This window comes from Rattus norvegicus, chromosome 13 (assembly GCF_021556685.1).
Source record: "Rattus norvegicus strain SHRSP/BbbUtx chromosome 13, alternate assembly SHRSP_T2T, whole genome shotgun sequence".
In the NCBI taxonomy this organism is placed as follows: Eukaryota; Metazoa; Chordata; class Mammalia; order Rodentia; family Muridae; genus Rattus; species Rattus norvegicus.
In genome coordinates this window covers 9,197,452-9,224,050 of record NC_141546.1, presented here as the reverse complement: position 1 = coordinate 9,224,050, position 26,599 = coordinate 9,197,452, and the positions used below count along the sequence as shown (strand labels likewise).

General features: G+C 37.6%; 1 protein-coding gene across 2 annotated transcripts in view; it reads right to left on the bottom strand.

Annotated features, from left to right (window-relative positions):
* The window catches only part of Cntnap5a (contactin associated protein-like 5A), a 982,002-nt gene that overhangs the window by 714,815 nt on the left and 240,588 nt on the right, over positions 1 to 26,599 (bottom strand). For both annotated transcript variants that reach the window (XM_087580548.1, NM_001047865.2), the window contains 1 exon segment: positions 7,971 to 8,164. In XM_087580548.1, coding sequence (XP_087436674.1) covers positions 7,971 to 8,164 — 194 coding nt within the window.

Genomic DNA, 26,599 nt, shown 5'->3' with positions numbered 1-26,599 from the left:
TACGTTTATTCACTCAGAGAATTTCATAGGATGTGTCTTGATTATATTTTCCTCCCACTTATCCTCTGGTTCCATCCAGATCCACCCCTTATCCCTAACCCCAGCCCCTACTTTTAATTTTCTTGTTCGTTTTAGAGAAGACTAGCTCACAGAAGATGTCCAGGTCATCTTGTTAATACAGTATTTCTACCCATCTGCAATAGTCCTTGAGCCTTAGGTGTTGTAGGTTGTGTTATGAAGGTATTAGTTGGGGACAGGCATCTCATGGTCCTTCATTTTCTCCAGTCATGGTTTCTGTAGTAGTTTCTGTCTGCTATTAAGAAAAGAATCTTCTTAAATGAGGTTTAAGAGATACTTGTATCTTTGGGAATGAAGATAAAAATTCACAATGGATTAAAGATTATAGTGTTTTAAGATAATGGCTACAGGATATTTTCCTATAGGCCCTATGACCTCAGCAGCCTTGGGTAGTTGACTAGGTATGCAGTAACAGATCTGTATTGCCTCTTATTGAGCCCTTAGGTCCAAGTCCATGCTGCAGTTAGTTACTCCTAGGACATAAATACTGGTCCTGGACCTTCAGGAATTTCTTGCACGATTGGTCATTATTGTGGTATGTAGGTGTTATAGCTTGACTACAGACTACTTTGCTCTGTGGCAGTTTTCATGCCTCCTTTCAATACTATTACCATTAATCCTCAGGGTTTCGTCCAGCTGAAAACTACACTGATTCCTACAAACCTATGTACAAAGTGTGTGGTGTCTTTGAACCTTCCTTTGCTATACCAAAGATAACAATGCTAGTCTATATTGCTTTGGGTCTCCTGGACTCCCCTGACCAACAACTTACTAGTTTTTCTAAATTCAAAAAATTTTGAGTTAGAATATGAGTTTTATTTGTGGGTATGTATTGCCATTTCTAGTATCATAGCTTTAATTAATATATATGCTTATATACAAACATATATTAAACATAATATTAAATAAACAAAAATGATATAGTTCCTTAGTCCTTTTGGGAAACACTTAGTATTCTTTATCCTTCCACTTTGGTCTTTAAATAGTGTATAACTGAAAAGTTAGCATGCATAATGTATACTTCCAAGTGTATATGTGTGAGAAAACAAATCAGAGAAATATCTTTAAAATCCAGGCAGTCATCAGCCATGGTATTTTAGTCCTGGTTCTCTGGAGGCCCCAGGCAGGCACTAATGAATAAAACACGGTGTTCAAAGCAACAAAAATTCTAGCAAATTTCTTTGATGGTGTGTTGTTCTATGTAGTCTCATTACTTTATATTAAAGGTGGTAAAGCAAAGATTATGAAGATGGAGCAGTGGCTAAGAATAATCACTATATAAGCATTAAGGTCTATATCTAGGAATCCATCCCTTGAACTCTCCTAAAAAAATTTATAAAAAAGCTAGGTTTGACCCTTGGCCTACCTGTATACCCAGGGCTATCAGGGATTGAGGCAGGAGGATCACTAGGTCTTGCTGGCTCCAAGCCTATCTCAAGTTTCACTGAGTGGATCTGTCCCAAGGGACTAAGTGAGAAAGTGACAGAACAGAACACACAACATATGGTTTTATTTTCAGAGTGCACAGAAATGTGTAGCACATACTCCTAGCCAAATTAGAATTCAGGCCGTGGTATATAGGAGCCATGTTTTAGTCTCTTAATGATTCTGGATGTACAGGAGAGGAAGAGAGTACATCTTTAACTCTCTGTTCATGTAGCCTGCTACTAGGCATAACATGAGTACTTAAAAGATATATGTCTATAGTATTGAGCTTCTTTCTCTGAAATTATTTTCTGAAATTGGTAAGTTTAAATAGTATATCAAACAGTGATCAACACTGAGGATATGCTAGGAAAAAATTGCAGAATAAATGGGTATAAATTACGAAGATAGGAGAGCCAATCAACCTGCCAAGAAAATTTGGGAGCTGTTCAAGGGTGAAATTGGGGAAGTGTTTCAATTGACTTTCGAGTAAGGAAAATGCTCGGTAGACAACACAAGCCTCATACGCAGAATCTAAAAAGTGACCGAAACCAGAGAAATCCACAGTGCAGAGTCTGAAAGATGTGTTAGTATAAAGCATTATGGTTTCAGTAAACAAGAAATGCAAAACGAATCTGAAGAAGATGCAAGGTACTCAGAGGAAAGTGAAAGACCGGTATATTTCTGTCTTTCCTGGCTACTGTGCCAAAATAGCTAACAAGAAACAATGTAAAGGAGCACATTTACTCTGGGTCACACTATTGTATTTACTTTGGAATACAATTCCTCATGGGTACATGTCTACAAGATTGATAGACTGTTCTTCATACTGTCCCTGCTGTTAGGAAGGTGAGTGGGAACACAGATTTTGCAACCCTGTGTCCATCACAACTTCCCACAAATCACCCCATACCAGAATTTCCAAGGAGGACTGAGTTTCTGCTTTGCTTTAGCTGAGCATTATTTTCTGAAATCTTGGTGAGGGCTGCTTCATCTCCATAATCAGAGGGCATCAGTTCCTAACTTATTGCTTTTAGGCCAAGATATTACCCGGTGGCTTGTATTTAAACATCATTTACAGGAATAGCTGATTTTGTAAACTGGCTCTGTCCCTGTAATAGAGCCCAGGTTTCTTAAATATTTGAAATCTTATTGTCTTCTGTAAAATAGAATAAACCTATTAGGCATCAATAAGAGATAAAATGATGTGCTCATAATCTTATCAGAGTTCTCATTGCATCTGTAGCTCTGGTTAAACGACATGTGCTACACAGACGTTCATGTCCAGGGGACAGATAACCAAAGGAAATCACTTTGAACTTTGGGAGGTTGTATTATGAGCTAGGATTATCAGTTCATAGAAATTGCCCTGCAAGCTTCCTTGTTTCCTCACGGATGTGATTCTACACGTTACTGTTTTCCCCCAGGAATCTTGCCCATGTTATTTACTTACTTCTGGCAACAGTCTTCATGTTATCCTGTAAAGAATGAATAGAGCTCTACCCTCTTAGAAAAAGTAACCTACATCAAATGCAAGGTGGTCTTTCATGGACCAAGTAGAAGAGACATGGTTTGGATCATAGAAACATTTTTTGTAAGTTTTGATGGATGAGTATAAGCAAACATGAGAGTTGGGTGGTTTATCTGTCCTGCCTCCCTGCTGACCTAAATAATGAACTCAGATGGCTCAGTGAGTAAAGGCACTGCACTCTGGCCTGATTACTTGGGGTCTAGTAATCACACAAAATGAAGAGTACAGCTTATTATGTAATTTACAAATGCATCCTACCAACATGCATAAAGCAAACTGCTCTGGCCCAAGCTGCTGCTCAGAGTTAGAATGTTAATCTTTACATCTTTCTGATATGTCTATACCACAATTTAGAGAGAGTATAGATTCACAAGGTATCTAAAATTTGTTGTTAAATCTGTCCCTGAAATACCTTCACTGATCAATTAGTGGCCAGGAGCTCAGCTTTTAAATAAATTATGATGCATTGCTAAGTGGCTGCTCAGTGGATCATTCATGAATTGGTTCATGAATGATCTACTCAGTGACAGATGAAGAACTCTCCAAATTGGATTTGCAGCAGACCAGGATCTTGTCCTGTCTATTGAAAAGTTCTCTTTTAAAGGTTCTTTCCCAGAAGTGAACATAAAATAAAATAAAATAAAAACTTAGAAATAAAACTTAATTTTGTCTAAGGGTGCTAATGGTGCCTGGTCATTGTCAAGGCTGTTAAGGGTTGATGAGATAGGGTGACAACAGTCTTCCAAATCAACCTGCAGTTCTAAGAACCTTGACAATCCCACAGTTCTTTTTCTAAACACCCTAAAATCAGTCCATTTTGTAAAAGCTTCATTTTCCATAAATGTAGAAGAGTGGGGGGGGCTTCATTTTCCTTGCCTTGAAAGGAAAAACAAACAAAGAAACAAATATAAACTCTTGAAAAAAAAAACACTTGAAACTTAAGTAACCTATCACAACAAGCAAGATTTAGAGTCCCTTGCCAACTGTTCCCCAAGCACAGAGACAGGCCTCCTTAAAAAGTTTCCTGAGTGGGAGAAAGGCTTTAGAGAAGGGCATTTAGATCTGAAGAAAATGAAATTTGGATCATTTTTTAAACCATGGAAACGAAATAACTTAAAACCTCATCTCTGTCTCAAAACAACCAATTCTGATGTAAAACTTGAGAGGAAATAAATGATCTCACATCCATTTTTACCCCTAAAGTAAACATAAAAAATTTAATTGTTCCCAGGGTAGTAAGAGTGCTTATTTTTCACTCCAAACTGAACAACAAAACAAGCACAAATCTGTAAAAATTGATGTGTATTTCAATATTGAGAAATGAGATAGAAGAGCCTTCTAAGATTATTTTCAAAATAAAAAGCTGCCAAACACCAGCCTCAGCTTGGTGAGAGGTTCTGAGGAAGTGGAGTTTGGGAACAGCAGATGAAATGACTTGAAGTTAAATAATAGGGTGCAAGCTAACAGTCTGTGTTCTGCTTGACACAGCTTTCTTTGTTGATCATCAGAAAGCCAAGCTCTTCAAAACAAAGCACATTTACATATCAATTCAATGGTTAGCCCCAGTCTCTTTTTATTATTCTACCAGTGAGAAAATTTGCCATTAGCCTTGACTCCTACGAAAAGAGAGAGCAAGCTCATTTTTCTTAACATCACAAATGAATTCAAGGGATTTGCCTGTTGCTGTAAGGAAAGACAGTAATCGAACTGGCTAGGATCTGTTTCTGAGATCACCACTCTGATTACATCAGGACCTAAATTTTCTTTGTCCCAGGCTGACTTTGAAGTCAGGAATTTACTAGCCTTTGTATCTGCCTGCCTTTGTATATTTCTGACAAGCTGGCTCATACTGCTGCTGTCTCTATTCTTTTAGGCCCATGAAGATCCTCATATGATTAATATTGTATCATATATTTTGCATAGTTGAGAAATCCTATTTATATATTTGGAACTCACGTGTTCAGAGGCTTTTTCCACATGGTCTTGAGCATTGTCCTAACGGTCTCAGCATTTACCATATTTTTTGTTTGTTTGTTTTTTTCTATTATTTAATTTTTGATTTACATTTCAAATGATATTCTCTTTCCTGGTTTCCAGGACATAAGCTGCCCATCACATCCCTATCCCCTTGTTCTATAGGGTATTCCCCCACCCATCTACCCACACCTTCCAGCATCCCTACCCTGAACTTCCCTTATACAGGGGGGTCCAGCCTTGGCAGGACCAAGGGCTTTTCCTTCCATTGGTGCTAAACAAGGCCATCCTCTGCTACTTATGCAGCTGGAGCCATGGTCATCCATGTATAGTCTTTGGGTAGTGGTTTAGTCCCTGGAAGCCCTGGTTGGTTGGTATTGCTGTTCACATGGGGTTGCAAGTCCCTTGAACTCTCTCTAATTCCATCAAAGGGAGTCCAGCTCTCAGTTCACTGGTTTGCTGCAAGCATTTGCCTCTGTATCTGACATGCTTTGGCTGTATTTGTCAAGAGACAGCTATATCAGGCTTCTGTCAGCATGCACTTCTTAGCTTCCTCAATATTATCTAGTTTTGGTGGCTGTATATTGGCCACATATGGGGCAGGCTCTGAATGGTCATTTCTTCAGTCTTTGCTCCAAACTTTGCCTCCATATACCCTCCTTTGAATATTTTTGTTCCCTCTTTTAAGAAAGAGTAAGCATCCCTACTTTGGTTATTCTTCTTCTTGAGCTTCATGTGGTCTGTGGACTGTATCTTGGGTAACTCGTACTTTTGGACTAATATCCACTTATCATTGAGTACGTATCACACGTATTTTTCTTTTATTGAGTTATCTCACTAAGGATGATATTTTCTAGTTCAATCCATTTGCCTAAGAATTTCATGAAGTTAGTGTTTTTCATAGCTGAGCAGTACTCAATTGTGTACATGTTTTATATATCTATATCTATATCTATATCTATATCTACATCTATATCTATATCTATATCTATATATGTGTGTGTGTGTGTGTGTGTGTGTGTGTGTGTGTACAAGCCTCCCACATAGATACCCATGCCCTGCTCACTCTGTTACAGGGGCAGGAACCATATCACACAATCTTTTCTTTTCTTTTTCTTTTTTTTTTTTTTGGTTCTTTTTTTCGGAGCTGGGGACCGAACCCAGGGCCTTGCGCTTCCTAGGCAATTGCTCTACCACTGAGCTAAATCCCCAACCCCACACAATCTTTTCAATGACAATTTAGGACTCATCAAAAAGCCCTGCCCAGTCAAAATATTACAGTAAATGTTATAAATGACTCAAGTAAAGATGAAAATAGTTCATGTTTGCTAACTAACTGGAATAATTATCTCATTTCTAAGATCCAGATAGTGAATCAGCAGTAAATATCAGTGAAGCTAAAACACATTCTTTTTAGTACAGTTAGTCTAGTATAGAAAGATGTAGTAACTGAAGTCAAGGCTGCAGTCAAAACTTCTCTGAGGAGGAAAGATATGGATCACCATGTCTTCACATTTTATGTTCTTTGAGAAGAAATTTATGATTTTTTTCTTCTAAATGAAAAAACCAGCATTTGTTTGTTACTTTATATAAAGTATTGTTTCTTTTTCTTTATATGTACATGTAATTTCATATATTTGTGCATCCTCATGCATGTGTGCCCTTGTTTGTGGTTGCATAAAATTGTCTTCAGGTGTTTTGTCTCTATCACTCATTATGTACTTGGGTAGTTTCTCTGAGGGACTCTAGAGATGCCATCATATCTCCTGACCTTTCTGTGGGTTCCAGGGATCTGAACTCTAGTTCTTGTCCTTTGATGGTAAGCACTGTGCCTGTTGAACCATGTATTCAAGCCCTAATCTCCAGCCTCTAGAGACTTCTGCAGCTAGCATCACCATGTGCCTCTTATCCCTTCATTCTTTTCCTTTTTGGTTTCCTGATAGCTTGTATTTAAAGAGGTTCACAAGTGTATGGTTTCAATGGGAAAGAAAGTACTCTTTTACAATTTAGAGTATGTGATTTCCTCCCTAACTGACAGTTACTTACAGTTACTTACAAATCTTAACTTGACTATTTTTCTATATTTTAATGTTTTTTGAACCTTGAATAGTAGGTGTTTAGCATACTCAGAGAAGGATATATATTCCTCAGGCATAATCACATACTCAGAAAACTTGAACCGGTGACATATATATATATATATATATATATGTATGTGTGTATGTATATATATATATATATATATATATATATATATATATATATATATATATATATTCAGAAATATCCTCAGCCATTATGATGGTAAATGTTAATTTCTAATTTGACAAAATCTGAAAAAAAATTTGAGAACTGAACATCTAAGCATGTCTTTAGGGAACTACTTGATTGTCCTAATATAGATAGAATTACTAGCTCACTATGGGTGGCAACATTCCATGGTTAGGATCCTGGAGAAAGCAGGATGGGCACTAGCATGGCATTCATTACTCCTGATTATGGATGCCATTTGACCAGACATATCAAGCTCCCACATCTGTAATTCCTCTACCACAATAGATGGTAACCTTGAACCATAAGAAAGTTCTTACTAGTAATGGTTATATTAGCAGAATTTTACTTCAGCACAAGGGCCAAAACAAAGCACGATAGTCAGTTGCACAGTCTTACAGATCTTTTCACCATGTTTTCTAGTTTTATGGATGATATAATAAATTTTGTCTTAAAGTCATTGAAATTGCTAGAAAAACTGAAACATACTAATACTCTAATTTCACTTGAGATAGACCTACACTGTAATCAGGGTACAACAATTACAGCTGTAATTGTTTCAGTATTTCTGAGTAGACACAGGACAGTGATTATGCACTCAAAGTTTGAGTCTGCATGATGGCAGAGACACTCACTAGTTAGCATTAACACACCTCATCTTTATTTACTGGAAGAGAAAAGTATTCCCTACCCAGATGCTGTCTTCTTGAGTGTAATGTTGCCAGTTGTGCCCTGTGTCGCTGAACATCAGGCGATAGCTTGTCACCCAGTCAGAGCTCCCATATCTTCCCTGTGTGGCTACAGCTGTAATCTCCACTCTGTTTCCAAGGTCAATCTGGAGCCATTGTTGGGCATTCGAATCTACTGGGGACCAACCACCAGTTCCTGGAACAGAATGAAAGAGAGACTGGTAATAATGCCTTAGAAAGTAACCATTTCCTGGGTCAAAGATCAATGAAATTATGTTCAGCAGTCAAACACAGTTTCTTTCTCTGAACTTAAACTCCTAGTATTATCAGAACCAATTTTCTATGTTGTATTCTAAGGTACCAGGCTCATGGAAAGTACTGTGTTTATGATGCCACCTTCTTCTTTTCTCCTTCTTTCCTTCTTCCATTGTTCTTTCTTTCACTACTTCTTTCCTCTATCCTAATCAGTACTTGAACCTACTAGGCGACTTACATCTCACTGTGGATATAAAGCTGAAAAAAGACATTCATTGAGCCTTCAATGAGCATCATTTGTTCATTTAACCTTTACTCTCAAAGTGGAAAATTTTGGATGCAAGGGAATTGAAGATTCAAAATAATGATGGAAAGAACCTCCACAGGAGAAAGACAAAATTTCCAATACTATCAAAGGGGCAGTGCTCCAAAATGCTTTTCAAGGACAGAGACAGTAAAGCTGAATCCTAAAGTCAGTATAACCTGGAAAGGACAGATTGCCCGGCAACTTGGAAAGCAGACAGTTTTGCAATCACCCACACATAGGACACAGAGGAAGGAATGGTATATGAATAGCCACAGTTCATGAAGAAGCCTGGCAAATTTCATGTGTAATCTGCTCTACCAAGACTCACAAGGACTTTGTAACAGCTATTCACCTACTAGATAATTCATGAAATTTGTACATTTTTGGTAAATATTCATTTTCTCAGAATTGGTAGCCTCAAGGTTTTTGTCTCCATCTGAATTAAGAAAAATAAATCAGTATAAATTTTCACTGACAGCTGAATTCTGAAGTCCTTTGGAACCTGGAGTGAGGGGCATTGCAGAGTGGTTGGTGAAAATCAACCTTTTTCCTTCTCTTTTTGCACAGAACAGGAGGGGAGAGTTCAACTCACCTGTTTTTATTCTTTAAACTTGCATACTCATTCACTTGATGCTTTAGTTTACCTTCTAACAAATGAAAGCACATTTATTCAGACATCTGCTAGATAGCTGAAGAATTTTCTACATTCTGGTTCCTAATACATATTCATTCCGACCCAAGCTTAGCTCATAGACTTTCTGCATCCTGGTTCTTAATGTACAGTGACTCAGTGTATAAGACTAAATATATTGATACTGGAACTGGTGGAAGATCTTAAGACATATGTAGGACATGGGGACGGTCTTTGAACATCAGCTAGTCTCTAGCATTCTTATTTGATGAGCTTTTTTTTATTTCCACCAACTAAAAAAGATTCAAAACAGGAACAAAAGATCCATGATCGTCATGTACGCTAAAATGCATTCTCCTTAGTTGTTGGTATGCTACAAACAAGGTAGGTACTGTGGTACATTGATTCTACATTCTTACTATAGTAAGAGGTCTGCACATGTGTCTGTCTGTCTGTGTGTGTGTGTGTGTGTGTGTAGAAGTGACTGATTTTTTCTTTTATTATATTTTTATTATATTTTATTGTATTTCAGATAGTATTACAGCTATGACTACAAGACTAAGTACTCAAGACTAAAAGCTGTAAATAGATTTTGATAGCTTCCTTTCCTCCAGTTTTCACTTTCCTGTAGCAGATATAGTAAATGAGACCTAGATGATGCTAGAACGATTACTTGGACAGAGGTTGGGGGTCTGCCACATTATGTACTTCCATACACTTTTAAACACAGTTCAGAGAATTCCAGCTCCTTGAAATTATTTTATAACAGAAAAAGAATGTGTCTAAATACCATAAAATTTCAGGCTGAGGAGATGTGTTTTGAAAAAGGGTTGCTCCTAAACCTGACCACCTGTCTTAAATCCTGAGAGAAAGAGGGATCTAATTTTAGTAAGTTGTTTTCCATGAATATACCCACACCCACACCCACACCCACACACACCTCACACACATTCACACAGTTAGAATGCAGGGTGTATTAAAAAAGAACTAGAGATATCAAACAGGAAGCGTTCAGTGGGGTGGCAGAAGGTAATGTAGAGGGATATAGAAAAGCATGATGAACTTTTTAAAACACTTTTCAAAACTATTACTGTTGAAGCTTCTACAATATAGACAGACACATACACACATGTAAATGAGAGAAATGTTTCTCAGCATACTACAGATATTCAAATAAAAAGATAAGTACTAGGCATATGTTAACTGCTGATCAGTTTGTTCAATGGGATACTATATTTCACTAAAAAACTACAGCTATTGGCATTGCTCTTTGTTGCTTTCCAGATCTTGAAGGCAAGACACTCTTGTAGAACACTCAATATACTTGAGTCACGTGACATGGAGAAATCAAACTTGAATTGATTTTGAAGCTTCATCCATATGGACTAGCATTCACAATGCTGGAAGTGCTATAAAGTCTACTATAGAAAAAAGGTAGTCATCAATCATAACTAGCTGTGAATCATATAAGCTACAATAAACATGGCCTTGACAATTCATGACCACTGTTATAGTAATGGCATTAAAGTCATGGGAATAACAAACCATTTTCTTACTAGACATAAGTCCTGTTCCACAAGACTTAACCCAAGGCTAGTTCTGTTAACTGTTTCAAAACCCATGGTCAGGCTTTAAATCCTGAACTACAGGATGTAACTCATGACTGCTACTCTTAACTGGGACAGTAACCCATGGTTGCCTCAATCATAGGCCATAGGAGAGAGCCTAATACTATTACTCTGCTAAGTGAACCTAGTAATAAATTGCCCTCTAAAATATTATCATTATGCACATAAATCACATAAATCAGTACATTTCTGAATCCACATCGAAAAAGCTTTTTTTTTAATCAGTACATGGAGATTGATACAGAGACTCACAACTGTTCTACGTGCAGAGAACACAGATTGTGGATTGCTCAGCTCTAAAATGGCTAGTTGTATAAAATTTCTTTCCCCTTGACTCTGGCATCTTTTAAAAAGAGGGTATAAAAAGGTTTTAAGTGCTAGGGGTAGTCAATGTCTGTGGTGAAATAGTATTTGCCAGGTATGACTGTTCACTAATGAACTCACAGCAGCTATAAGTTCAAGACAGATAAAATCTCAGCATAAACAGGGAATCTGATCAGGAGCAACTGATAGCTTCCATGAGAGAAAGCACCAGGTTACTTCAGGGATGCAAGCCTGAGAATGGACATGCATAGTAGACAGACTTATAGTCACGCTCATACAAATAACATTAAGTTACTAATTAAGCTTAGTGGGTTTAAAAAATATCCATATACAATAATAAGAGCAACAACACAACATGTAAAACATATAAAGGTAGGAGGGATAAGTAGTAGGGGGCATAGAAGAGGAATTGGAGGGGAAGGGGTAGGTTTGATCAAATACAGTATATGATAGATGTATTTCTTGGTTTATAACAAAGAAAATCAAATTCAATAAAGATTAATAGTCATGGAAGAAAGTATTTTAGTATCTTGAGATTTCAGCTTCAGAAATACACTGTTCTTATTATCTTCCTCAACACACTCAAAAATCCCAAACACTGCTCCTACCTCTCTGCTAACTCATCAAAACTGAAAGAGGTGCTGATTTTATTTCCTAAGAAATGCAAATGAATTCTGGAACTATTCATTATGCCCAGTCTTTCCAGCTACTCATTTCAGAGACTTTGCTGTACTGAAGAGATAACTATTCAAAGTGGTTTTAAATAGTGCCACCATTAAACCTTGACAGAAAATGAATATATGATATTATGTTTTCCTAAATAGTTAAAGACAGGCTGATTTGTGTACTTGTTGTTTTTGCATGTTTCATATTTCTTTAGTATATCTGTATAATAAAAAACTATATAAAATAAGCAATATATTAATTACAGGCAAAATAATGTATGACTCTGGCCCTTTCGAGTGATGTTCACTAGTTTGAAATGAAAAATATCAAACATTCATAATTTGCTTTTAATTGACAACAGTCCCCAACTAGACTTCTTGTTTATTCTTTAGAATTTTTTCTCTTTTACAAATATTAGCATGTAAGATAAAGTTAGGAGAAAACAATTCTACAGTGTGGTTCAAAATTAATTAATGTGCTTGTTGTGCAAGACCTGAGTATAGATACCAGTAGTCATGCAAATCCTGGGCAGATGTGGTGACCTAATTGTAATCTCAGTGCACAGAGAGTAGAGCTCAGGGGCTTCCCAAGCAAACTGTCAAGCTGTACTAACATGGTCAGTGAGCACTTGGGTCAGTGAGAGATTCTGCATCCAAATAAAACAAAAAGCAATCAAGCACAAGCATGGTCCTCCTCTGCATACCTGAATACATGAACATGCATCTCCCCACACAGATGTAGACACACACACACACACACACACACACACACACACACACACACACAGACCATGCATGCTCATAGAAAAATGTAAAATGTATAAAATGTAGCAATAAATATGTACCCTTTGTAAAATATCAATTACATGAAACAGAGGCAAAACTAAAGGAATGAGATATTTAGTTTAAGTTCATTTAATTTCTTCAAACTTGTCAGAAGAAAATCACATTTCCCATGTATTTAGGGTTGGAGTGGACAGAAAAAAACAGCCTCAGTTTTTTTATTGCTCTTTAAAATGAGCCAGAATGGAACAGTTGCTCAATTTTAGTGCTTAGGATGTAGGGCTATTTGCTAGTTGATAATTGCCTTGGCTTCTTACTGTTGTTAAAGATAGCCCTCTCCCCTGCATTGCTGCTAATAGACGAACCTTCGGGTGTCTGTGGTTGTCATGACAAACATTTTTTTTTTAGCCAAACAGTAAATATGTTTTGGAAAATGATGAGACAAAGTAAGAGCTTACCTACTCCTATTTCTGAATAATGGCAAAATTGAGTGACCATAAACACAAATATATAAGAAGGAGTAAAGTTAACTGAGGCATTGTCATTCGTAGCTCTGATTGATGTTTCAATGATTCTTAAATCTAAAGGATTCTGATCAATCCTGCAGGTTACACTTAAAAGCATTTAAGAGAAATTTCAATTTCAAGAAAACTTTAAATTTTCTTACATTTATTTATTTGTCTATCTAGTGTGTGTGTGTGTGTGTGTGTGTGTGTGTGTGTGTGTGTGTGTGTGTGTCCACGTATTCCTGTCTGTCTGTCTACTTGTCTGTCTCTCTAACCTTGGATGCCTGTGTGCCATGGCATACAAGTAAATGTCAGGAGAAAATTTGGAATATTTGTTTTTCTTCTTCTATCCTGTGGGTCCTGGGGACTAAATTAGGCTAACCTAGGAAATAAGTACCTTGATCTGCTGAGCCATCATTTAAGTTGGAAATAAAAAGAAAAAAAAGTCTTACCTTAGATACGTACGGCATCCAGAATTGAGTCATATTCTTAAAATATAAGACTAAGGATGATTTTAAGACTGTGTCTGGGTCTTTTTCTAATACCCTACAAGCTGCACTAAATGAATACTGTGCTGTTGAAATTATTTTTTCTTTATTTTAGACCAAATCTCATGTACCTCAGGCTCTCCTCAAATTCCTTATACAGTTGAAGATAATGGTGAACTCCTAATTCTCCTCCTTACATCTCCAGAATACTGGAATTACAGGTTATTTTCACAATGCCTGGTTTTACTTAATGTGGGGAACTTAACCAGGGTTTTCTGCATATTAACAAATTAACAATTTAACAATATATGGGTCCCCAGACAACTAACTTCATTTTTCTTCAGAAAATGTGGTGCACCTAGATATTAGTACAGAAAAAATTTCAGTACCTAGATCTGCTACCAAGGATAGGTTAAAGGATGTTCTCTCAACAGTGCTCAGCCCTGGTGCCAGGGAATTCAGGCAGATTATACAAATTCATGTAACCCACATTTGACTAAGCAGGGATCCCAGCCCAGACTACCTGAATCCCGCACCTGACCTCTAAGGTCCCAAGCACTAACAGTCACCGGATTTTTTCACCATCTCTTTTCCCAGCAGAGCCATAAATTAACTTCATATTCTCTTTAGTGTCTCTTTGTGTTTTTAGGAAAACCAGCAATTGTATTTCATTTGTGGTATTAGTGTGTGCATGTTTGTGCATATGAGTGGGTCAGGATATTCCATGGTGCCCATGTGTAGGACAGAGGACAGCTTGTGGAAGTTATTTCTATTCTTCCATCATGTAGACCATGGGGATTGAACTTTGGTCCCCAGGCTTGGCAGCTGAGCTATCTCCAAATTCCTAGGATTCTTATATTAATTAGCTTATGTCAGTAAATAAACCAATATAGAGAATGTAAGTGAAGACTTTATTTCAGTCCTTCTGCCTCCAGGTTTATGCCTTAGGCTGTAACAGTGACTAAAATTTTATTCAAAAACAAACAGCTTGTCTATAGAATTATAATCAAATTTTAAGACAAATAAATTGCTCTTTCCCCCATAACCGTGTGACTAAATCTCTCTACTCAAACTTCTGTGCCACAGTGCTGATAGCCAGCTTGATGCAGGCCAGAAATACTGTGAGGAAGTTAGAACTCCTTCATTTCTACCTGCTTTCCATTTATAGTTCAGACATGAAAATGAGAATTCTTTGATGTCATACACTGACAATGACACAAAATGAAATATTTTCAGAGATATTGAATATCAGGGATTCCAAAGTAGAGTCGATCAGTTAAAGCCCAACATAAATAGGTAGGACATACACTATTTTTATACCTATTATTTCACGTAAAGAAATTGGCTTATTTTATTTTATTTTGTGTGTTTGTGGCACATGTATATGTTGAAATGTATACCTTCATGCATGTGCTTTGGATGCTTGTGTACATCTATGTGAAAGTCAGAGTTCAGTATTTAGTGTCATTCTCTATTGCTCTCCATATTATTTTGATGCAAGGTCTCTCTCTGAACCAGGATATCCTATTTAGCTTCAACTTGACACAGCCTAAAGCCATGTAGGCTTTCAATCAATTGACAGATTGCTCAGATAAGCTAGTATGATATTCTTTTTTTTTGTTTTTTGGTTCTTTTTTTTCGGAGCTGGGGACCGAACCCAGGGCCTTGCGCTTCCTAGGTAAGCGCTCTACCACTGAGCTAAATCCCCAGCCCCTAGTATGATATTCTTGATTATTAATAGTTGGGAGGGCCAGATCCTCTGTGGGCAACACAAATTCCTGAACAGGTGATTTCATAAATGCTAACAAAATTGAAGTCTCTGCAGTGCAGTCAAATAGTTTTCTTCCTCTAAGGTATTCTGAATCCGTTTATTGTCATAGCAGCAGAAAAGAAACTCAAACACTAGGCCTCACTGATTGAGCTACGCTGGACTAATGACAATAAAGTATAACTTTTCTCTGCCTTCCCAGTGCTGAGATTGCTGACACAGGTGTCCATTCCTAGCTCTTACCTGATGCCACATGTCCTAACAGAAGTCTTAATGTTTCCACAATGATGACTTTAAATGCTATTCCTACAGCTTGTGACTAATTTTTTTTTCCGAAACTGAGGACTGAACCCAGGGCCTTGCGCTTGCTAGGCATATGCTCTACCACTGACCTAAATCCCCAACCTGTTTTTGACTAATTTTTAATCCCTAAATAAGTCTTATAAGGAATAGGTTCAATGACCTTTGCCTCCCCATACATCACACAGAAGCCCAAAGAACATCAAAAACTTTTCCATGACTGAAGGAGGAGCTGGCACGGAGGAGGAATTGCAGTCTCAGTTATTACAAACTTGGTAGCCCTGTAAGCGAGTATGCAAAATTGTTTTATGGGAAAATCTACTTAAAAAGTAAAACATGAAAATATATAATAATATAATAAATAAACACAGACCTAGTGGTTGGTAAGATAACTCAGTGCAGCACTTAACGTTCAAGAAGAACAAATCAGGTCAAACCCCAGTACCCATATTTGTATGCAGAACATACTTATGCACAGCTGCAATCCCAGTTCTTGGAAGAAGGAGACACATAAATCATTGAGGCTCACTGGTGAACAACTTAGTATGTTTCAGAAGTTTCAGGACATTGAGAAATCCTGTCTCCAAAATAATGATGATGATAATGAAATACGATATTATTTCATAATAATATAATAGTTACTACTACTATAACTAACAACAATAATACTAATAATTAGTGGTTGTAATAGTTGTGGTCATAGTCATATTAAAGTTAGTTAGTGAGTAAGGATTATACATGGACTGACCCATATCTCCACTTCCATATGTAGCAGAGGATGACCTTGTTGGGCACCAATGTGAGAAGACCTTGGTCCTGCCAAGATGTGACATACCCAGTGTAGGGGAATGTCAGGGAGGGGAGGCAGAAAGCCTTGGATGTGGGGGTAAGGGAACACCCTTATAGGAGAAGGGGGAGGTGTATGGGATGAGAGTTTGTGGACAGGAAACTGAAAAAGTTCATTATTGAAATTTAAACAAAAAAATCTAATAAAAAAAGTGGGTGAGTTTGAATATTGACATGTGAGGTTGTCCTTTGAAACATATGGATACACATATGTAAACACATATACATTACATACGTGAGAAACACTTCTATGAATATAATGCTGCATCACATGTCTGAGAGTACTAGCATTATCCTTATATGTGACTGCATCAGCAATATACAGCAGCAGGGTATGTGCTACTCTTTTTAGAGCACTGTCACACATATGAAACAGGCTGTGGGATGAAGAAAAACCTCTAAGAGTGGGGTACTGTTTGATGATACAGTTCCTTGTGGGAAAATTGCTAATTAAGGCCAAATTCTACCATTGACTGAATGACCTTCTGGGGTATGGCATGTAGAGAAGGAAATCCTTCCTCAAGAGATGTTCTCCTTCTTTGACCTTATCTAGGGTATTTTAAGCCCACACAAATGTCCTACCTGAGAAATGTCATGTAGCCTCAACTAGTGTATAGGATCAATATCTTTTCTCCTGGCAAAACCTTTTCAGTAGCACTTGAGATTCTGGAAATGCTTCTCTATAATTTCCTCACAAGGAATTCCAGGTACCTTAAGCCCCCAGCCAATGAGCTTTTCCCTTCCTGGGTATCCATATTGTCTGCCTTTGTCAATTTTACAAGCCTTTATTCACTCTCAATAGAGTTGATCTGCCTATTGACAAGCAGTCTGGGTGTGGTCATTCACCATGTATACTCACAGGGCTTCCATGGCCCTGTTCCTACTGTCCTCATTGACCAAATAGGCTAAGGATCCAAGAGTGTGTAGAGACTCACAGTTCTTGGTCATGTATAGTATGACAGGATGCAGCAGCTGAAGTCTCCCATGTGTCACATGGTAGTGTGACTTAAGGACTGACAAAGCTCCAGAGGAAAAGTAAGTGGGAACTTCAGCAAATACCCAATGCGATTTTTATACAGGTCAAAATCCTACAGAATAGGACTGGAAAGATGGCTCACTTATTGCTCTTCTGGAGGACTGAAGGTGGGTTTCTGGCTTCTTCATCAAGTAGATTACTACTGTCTGTAAATCTAGCTCTATGGTATCCCATGATATCCTATGATATTTGGCTTCTTCAGACAATTGGAATCTATTCACAAAGACAAGGACACACACACACATACACACACATACATACACACACACATTGCAGAAAGCTCTAGAATGAATCTGTTTCAGGCTAGTTTGTAAAGAAAAGTAAAAGAATTTATCACAGGGCACAAATGAAAAGGAGGGTCACTTTTGTGTCTGAATAAGACACAGTTGTAATCAAGGGATGCTCCCCACCACTAGAGCAACATTTGGAGAATAATTTTGGGTACTTGTTACTTTAGGTCACCTAGAAATCACATAAGAGGCAAAGATTTCAGCTCAAACAATTCATCTGTACATTAAAGCAGAAGACTAGTGAATGTGAAGAAAGTATGGAAACATAGCCTATGTGACTCATGGAGCCCTGCATCTTCCACAGACATATTACCTCCATGTCCATTTCCATGTTGATAGAGATTTAGCACAAGACAGGATGCCATGGCTCTTCCAGAAATTCATCAGTAAATTTACTCCCACATCCTCACAGTATCCGTGAACCAGGCATGTGCATGTGTGGATATATGTTCACAGGATACTTATAACTTCAGTAAGATACAGAGAAATAGACATGAATGATTCTTATTAGCTGTTATTTTCTCAATGGTGTTATTGAAGCGTAAGTAATTAATTATATAGATTAAACTTCATGGTGTGTTGATTTGACATCTGATTATATTGGAAAATTGTATTCTTAGTTTTTGAAAACCTTGTTTCCACGAAAATGTGAATGTCTCACCCCTTCTTTAAAAGGGGAACAAGAATACACTTGGGAGGGAATAGGGAGGCAAAGTTTAGAACAGAGCCAGCCCCACATGTGGCCTATACATATACAGCCACCAAACTAGATAAGATGGATGAAGCAAAAAAGTGCAGGCTGACAGGAACTGGATGAAGATCTCTCCTGAGAGACACAGCCAGAATACAGCAAATACAGGGGCGAACGCCAGCAGCAAACCACTGAACTGAGAACGGGACCCCCGTTGAAAGAATCAGAGGAAGGACTGAAAGAGCTTGAAGGGGCTTGAGACCCTAAATGAACAACAATGCCAACCAACCAGAGCTTCCAGAGACTAAGCCACTATCCAAAGACTATACATGGACTCACCCTGGGCTCCAACCTCATAGGTAGCAATGAATAGCCTAATAAGAGCACCAGTGGAAGGGTTAGCACTTGGTCCTACCAAGACTGAACCCCCAGTAAACGGGATTGTTGGGGGGAGGCTGGTAATGGGAGGAGGATGGGGAGGGGAACACCTATATAGAAGGGGAGGGGGAGGAGTTAGGGGGATGTTTACCTGGAAACCGAGAAAGGGAATAACAATTGAAATGTAAATAAGAAATACCCAATTTAATAAAGATGGAGAAAAATAAACTTGTTTACTTCTTTAATGCTTCAACCTCTCTTCTAGACCACTGACCAGAGATAGGGGAGAAAGATGGTTAACAGAACAAGGGAGATGTGAACCTGTTTAAAAATAGTTCTTTGGAGGTAATTCCAATCTTTCTTGGTAGGATATCAGCAGTCCAGTCCAAAATATTAAACAAGAATCAATAGCAGCAGTCTAGTGTAAGTGGAAAACACCAAACATGAATCAGTAGCAGCTTTTTGATGCAGAGGAAACAACAAGGGTCTCCTGCATTGGCATGAGTCTTTGAAAGAGGCAAGAAGCAGACAGAATACCTTAAGAAGTTCTTTGGCAGCTTTCTCTTTACTAAGTCATAAGTCAAAATGAATGAAGCCTTGTAAGGCAAAACAATGTAAGAACATTGGTAGCAAAGACCATCAATGTATTGCAAGGTGAATCAATGCTAAATTGTTAATAATGGAGACCAGGAAGTATTGCAAGGCAAACCAATATAAGAGTGTCATTCACTGTTAGATTCTTCTTATATTCTTTCCAAACATCACACATCTTCTCAAGTGTCTGCCTTGGCAAAACATCATCTCACATGTCTACCTCAGCAAAATATCCTTTTATAAGTCTGTTTCTGCAAAATATCCTCCTCTTATCATACAGCTTCCACAAAAACATTGCATGACAAAACAGAGTCTCCAAAGAAACCAGAAACTTCTACTTCAATCAAGTTAGTTGATACAAACTCCCTCTGTGGAGCTTTGTGTGCATGTGTGAATACATGTTCTACATCATTATCAGATGTCAAGTGTACACAGTAGCAGGTTACCATTAATAATTCTGTATCACTGGAGCCTCACCATTCTTCTGTTGTTTCAGCAACTGGGTCTTCAGCTTAGTCTAGCCTCAATTTCATATTCATGTTGAACGTGACTCTGAACTTCTGATTCTTCATCCTCTGTCTCTTTTGTGTTTTGATTACAGACTTTTAGGGACATATATGTATTGTACAGTGCTGGGGAAGATCTACATAAATACTGAACAAAATGAGCTTTTTTTTTTTTGGTTCTTTTTTTTGGAGCTGGGGACCGAACCCAGGGCCTTGCGCTTACTAGGTAAGCGCTCTACCACTGAGCTAAATCCCCAGCCCCCAAAATGAGCTTTATATCTGCTCTTGTCATGTAGTGTTTTCCATAATAGGATACCATTGTAGCAGTCTGGTTAGCTGTTAGCTGCACTCATTTCTCTTCTTCAGATCTCTACTCAATACAAAAATCATTGACTCTTCTAAATAAGTACATGTTTCGATACATGCACATACACAAACTTACTCACTTAAATGTAGGCACCTTCTCTGAATTAGATTTGAACTCTTAGAGATTGGGAATTAAACACACAAGTTTTCTTTCCTAAGAACATGGCACAAATAAGCAATAAATACCTGTCAAACTATAATATTTTGTCAAGTCAAAGACACAGCTGTCAAAGAAATGTAGAATGGAAAAATCAAGAAACATCCAACTCATTAAGATGGGAAGTGAGAAGACAAAATTTGTTCAAGAAGTTTTAAGTCTTGAAGAACTGAAGGAAAGAAAAGGCTTATTGTTAACTTGATCATGTGGTCATAGAAGAGGGAAAAAACCCCATGTGATGTCTGCAATATAGAGAACTATTGAATCTGGTGCATCCCTGTGAGAACCAAGAACTGTGAACAGAGATATCTGTTGGAATAACTTTCAAGTTGAAGCATGAGCATGGGCAACTGACCCTATAACTGTCCAATTTTTAAGATGTTTAATCCTGATTAGAGTATATGGCCAGCATGGGCTAGGAATAATCCAGATTCCATTTACCTCTCAGAATGCTTGGGTTACTCTGTACACTAACAGTCCTGGATTTTTATAAGGGTGATGGATTCAGATCACCATGTTTGTGAAGTCAGCACTTACCCAACTGAGTCATCTGTTAAAACAGTCAACTTTATAACTAGCATTCCTACTGTCTTGAAGATTCTAGTGCAGTGACTATGATATAAGGAGTACTCTTGAATAGTCACAGAAACATGAATTATTCATTAATTACTTTAAATTAATAGCTTGCAACTCTGTTTAAATTTTAAAACCATCCAGAAACCCTTTGTACATTCATTTAATCAATATCTGGGCTATGAGATCCTAGATTGTTCTTCCCATGTGAGACCCTGTGAATGGAAAGTTCTTCCAGTAGACTGCACACTGAACTAGAGGGGGAGTTCTAGTTTCTGGATCCTAACTTCATAGCAGCGGCTTCTGTTCAGTCTTCTGAGTTAGGACTCTAACTCAGAAAAAATGAAGAAAAAATGAAGTTAGTTTCCATCTCATACACACTTATCTGGAGTAGAGTTTCTCGGCTCACCACCAAACAAGAAAAAGATAGGTATAATTAATCATTACAGAGACACTGTCCTAGGTCAATATCTAAGAGAGAGGTACTTGCTCTAAAATTAGACCTTAGGTTCTCCAAATGTGAAAGAGAGTTCGTTGACAATGCTGACATTGGGTCACACAATTTGAATAGATATGAGACTAATTGTCCTGGGGAACACTTCTTGAACTGTATTAAAATGTCCCAGCATGGATTTCTTCATGAAATAAAAATAGAGCATCCCTATTTGACTCACAGCTCTCTGTCTTACAATGGCAAAGCTCTTCTCAACATGTGCCTTTACTCTGGCTTTCCAGGTAATACTTCAACATAGAGTACAGAGATGCCAAATTTATAAATCAAGTGTCATAGCTGGCATTTCATTTCTAGATGGTTAGTTTCTAAATCATTTTCTTACTGTTACATTCCTCTCTCAGCTTTGTTAATGAAGCCAGAAGCTATGATAGAAGAAGTGAGCATGAATCCAATATTCAATTGAGTTGGGATAGGACACTATGCAATTGCCTTTATTTTATTTTTTTTTGGATGTAATAAGCAAAGGCGAGGTTTATTATGGAAATCTATTACAAGGATCTCCGGGTCAACACTATCCTGCGCAGGAGACAGAGGTGTCGACCCCGAAGCCCAAAAGTCAGGGAAGGCTTGGGTGTTTGGCGCAGTTACACACAATTGGCTAATTTCTGGTGTGGCTATAAGTGATTGGCTCATTTAAACATGGCAGTGAGATTACAGCACAGCAGGAGAGTACGTATTGACTGGAGCGTACAGGATTTTAGAAGCTACGGGTGTATCAGGGTTTGAAGGACATCTGGTTAAGGTGTGACTATGAGTAAGCTGGGGGAGGTGCCCTTCTGCCAGATGGTTAGAGTCAGTCCTGATAACTCGGGCTGGTTCCTGCATTCCTTTTCTTTATCTTTATGGTCTGTTAGTCCTAGCGGCAGGGCGGGGCTGCCTGGACTTGCTTTTCACAGTGTTTAGCCCTGAGTCTGAATTTTGAAACTTATTCTTTTAACTTCGTATTTTTAAACCTTAAATCTGTATAATTTTCCTTTCATTCCCCTCTTCTTCTACTAAGTAATTCTAATCTTAGAATTTTGATATCAAGTCTCCTATTTGGTCTCACCAGTTGTCCTAACTGACTGGTACTGTTGTCTCAGAACCATCAACCGCACAGCACTCACTCAATTTTTAACAAAAGCAATTAACCTGTTTGTCACGCAGGGTCCAAAAACTAAAACCAAGAAAATTACTAGTAATGGCCCAGCTATATAGCAGAAAGTAGGGTAGTCGTCCAGGAAGACCGAGTGAACCAAGACTCAAACCAACCTAGTTGAGCGTCTCTATCTTTTTGTAGGAGTCAAACTTATTAACTTGTTTCTTTAACAAATATGGACCTATAATCAGAAGCAGAAGCAAAACTAAGAAGGGTCCCATAAGGGAAGATATCAGAGTAGTCATCCAAAAAGATCTACTAAACCAGCTCTTGAACCATCCCTTATTTGCTTCTCTGTCTCTCTGTCTTTTGTCTAACCTTTCTCTAAGTTTATTCGTGGAGTCTTTAATTACTCCTGAACGGTCTGAATAGAAGCAACATTCTTCTTTCAGTGTAGCACACAGACTCCTTTAAGGAATATCAGGTCTAATCTTCTCCTATTCTGAAGGACTACCTCTGAGAGGGAGGTTAGGTATTCTTGGAGGTCAGCTAAAAAGTCTTTCACTCTTTTTATATCTGAGTCAATGGCAGTTCTGAATTTTCTATAAGCCTTGCATTGCAGGGCAACGGCAGATGTCCTTGTGCTGCCCTTGCAGCACCTAGATAGCCTTAAGAAATTCTCAACTCTTTTTTTTTTTTTACTAAGTCTTTAGCATCAGGATTCCAATCTGGACACTATCTAAACCTACACACCAAGGTCATGACTAGCTTTTAGAACTTCTAAACTTATACAGATTGTGATCCCTGAGGCACAGTCCCAAGAAGTGTTAGGAGTACTAACATATGCAATGTTACATCATTTGTAATAGAAATCAAGACTATCTCTATACCTATCTCGATGGAACCCAGGGCAAACATGCTGAGTGTCCCTCTAGGTCCCAGCTCTCAGCCCCAACAGCTAGTACACGGCTGGTGAGGACTGAGAATTTATATGCCATTGCCTTTAATATCAGCAAAATATATTCTGGGAAAAGGTTATAATTCAGATCTTATAAAAGTTATATGAATATATATACATATTTATATAATTTAATTTATAAGATTTATCATACTAATTTATAAGATTAATCAAAGACCAATATTAAACATTACATCAAAATTCTCTCTACTGTGCTATGACAGGATTTTTTTTTCATTTTAGAAAAGTACAGCACACTGGTCTCCTAAGGACTCAGTTTCAGATTATTCTGCATGGCATCCACAGATGTAAAAGTTTTCAGTATAAAATGACAGAATAGTGATTCTCTCCAATATCTAATATGTTGTAAATGCTAAATATACTACTGCTGTATGGTATTATTTTGGAAAATTGAGAAAAAAAACACTCATGTTCAGTGTCTTAGCAATTTTTCTTTTGCCTCTACCAAATCGATAAGGAGAAAGGAGATACATCTGCATTGTTAGATGGTTATTTCAAATAAGTTATGACTGTAATTTTTTGTTACAGATACCATTATAATAGCAACCATGTAACACATACCGTGAAATAAGTCACAAGAGTAAAAACAAATCTATAAATCAGAAGTGATAGAAACTCAAAATAATAAACTGTTAACAAGTTAAATCTGTTGACGGTTAAAATATCAATAATTCAATAGCTGACTAAAATGTATTTCAGAATACAAATGTCAATCAAAATAGAAAAATATAAGATAGACAGCCTAATAATATGTACAGATGAGTAGAGTTGGCATGAATGAGAAAACACCAATGGACATACTGTACTTACATGCAAAAATTTAAATATATGGTGTGTGTGTGTGTGTGTGTATGTGTGTGTGTGTGTGTGTGTGTGTGTGTGTGTGTGTGTATGCGCGCACACGTGCATGTACGGATATGTGTGTATGTGGTGTATGTGAGTATATGTAGATTTACATGCATTTGTTTATGTGTGACATCAATGTTACCCTAGGTAGCTTTAACTATCAACCTGACATATTCTAGAGTCACCCAAGAAAAGATTCTTGAGATATTGAGTAGATTGTGTCTAAAGGCATGTCTAAGGGGATTTTCTTGATTATTAATAGAGGTAGAAGGGGCAGCATAATGTGGACCATATTATTTCCCTGACAAGTGGTCTCAGACTGTACTAAAAAGTTTTTTAATGCTATAATAAAATCATAGTCAATATTCAATCTGCCATGGTTTCTGCTATACTTTCCTGGCAGTGAGTGAGGTCTTTGGTTACAGTTAATGTGAAAAGCAGCCCACTTTCAGATTTCTGCTTGAATTGCTGATCAGGTTTCCTACAATGGTAAATTATGATCTGGAAGCTTGCATGAATCCTCCCTTTCTTAAGTTGCTTTTGGTCATAGTGTTTTTATCAAAGGAACAGAAAAGAAACTCTAGTTGTTATTCCACAGTTGCTCTTTACTTTTGCATGTTGGAATCAGATTTTTTATAGACCAGAAACTCCCAATTTGATTAGTCTGTCTAGGCAGTTTTCTCTAGGCATGGCCTTTCTATGCCTCCTGAATGCTGGGACTCCAGGCAGCTGCCATGCTCTGCTGGTATGTACTTATGTTCTAGGGATGGGAACTCCTGCACTTATACTTCTGAGTCAAGTACTTTTTAACCTGAGCCTTTCTGACAGCCTAGTCCTGGCACCCCACCATGTTTTAATCAAGAACAAGTTTATGTTAATTCTTCCAGTCCATGAGCATGGGATCTTTCCATTTTCTGATTTCTTCTTCCATTTTTCTTGAGAGGCTTGAAGTTATTGCCATACATAACTTTCAATTATTTGGTGAAGGGTTTTGTTTCCATAAGTTCTTTTTCATCCTGTTTATCATTTGTATGAAAGTTTTGAGTCAATTTTATATGCAGTCACTTTCTGAAGTTGTTTATTAACTGTAGAAAGTTTTCTGGGAGAATCTTTTGGGTCACTTATGTGTACTATCAAATTACCTTCAAATTATGACACCTTGACTTCTTCTTTGCTAATTTGTTTTCCCTTCATCTACTTTTGTTGTCTTATTGCTCTAACTAGAACTTCCAGTACTATATTGAGTAGATATGGTGAGAATGTGCATCCTTGCCTTGTCCCTGATATTAATGGGATTGCTTCAAATATCTCTCCAAATAATTTGACACTGGCTGTTGGTTTGCTGTAAATTGCTTTTATTATGTGTAGGTATGGGACTTGAAGTCCTGATCTCTCCAATACTTTTAACACAAAGAGGTGTTGTACTTTGTTAAATGACTTTTAAGCATATAAGGAGATGTTTATGTGATTTTTCACTTTGAGTTTGTTTACATAGCAGAATATATTAATGTTTTTTTTTATATTGAACCAACTTTGCATCTCTAGGATGAAGCCTACTTGATCTTTTTGAATGATGGTTTTGATGTGATCTTGGATTTGGCTTGTGATAATTTTACTGAGTATTTTTGTAACAATATTCATAAATGAAATTAGCTTGAAGTTCTCTTTTATTTTGTTGGGTCCTTGTATGGATTAGGTATCAGAGTAATTGTGGCTTCATAGCCTGAATTAGGTAGTCTTCCTTCTGTTTCTATCTTATGGAATAGTTTGAGAAATTTTAGTATTAGCCCTTCTTTGAAAGTCTGAAAATATCATCCTGAGTGAGGTAACACAGACCCCAAAGGGCAGGCACATTATGTACTCATTAACAGTGGATATTAGACAAAAAGTTACAGAATACTCATGATAAAATTCATAGAACTTAAGAAGGCTAACAAGTAGAAGGGCCCAAGGGAGGATGCCTCAATCCCCCTTGGGAGGGAGAAGAAAAGAATCACAGGAGGGAGAGAGAGGGAGGGACTGGGTTGGAAAAAGGGACAGGGAGCCTAAGAGGGGAACACGATCAGGTATTGGGGGGGGGTTAGGACTGAAGTCCTGAGGATTATCAGAAAGAATAAAAACA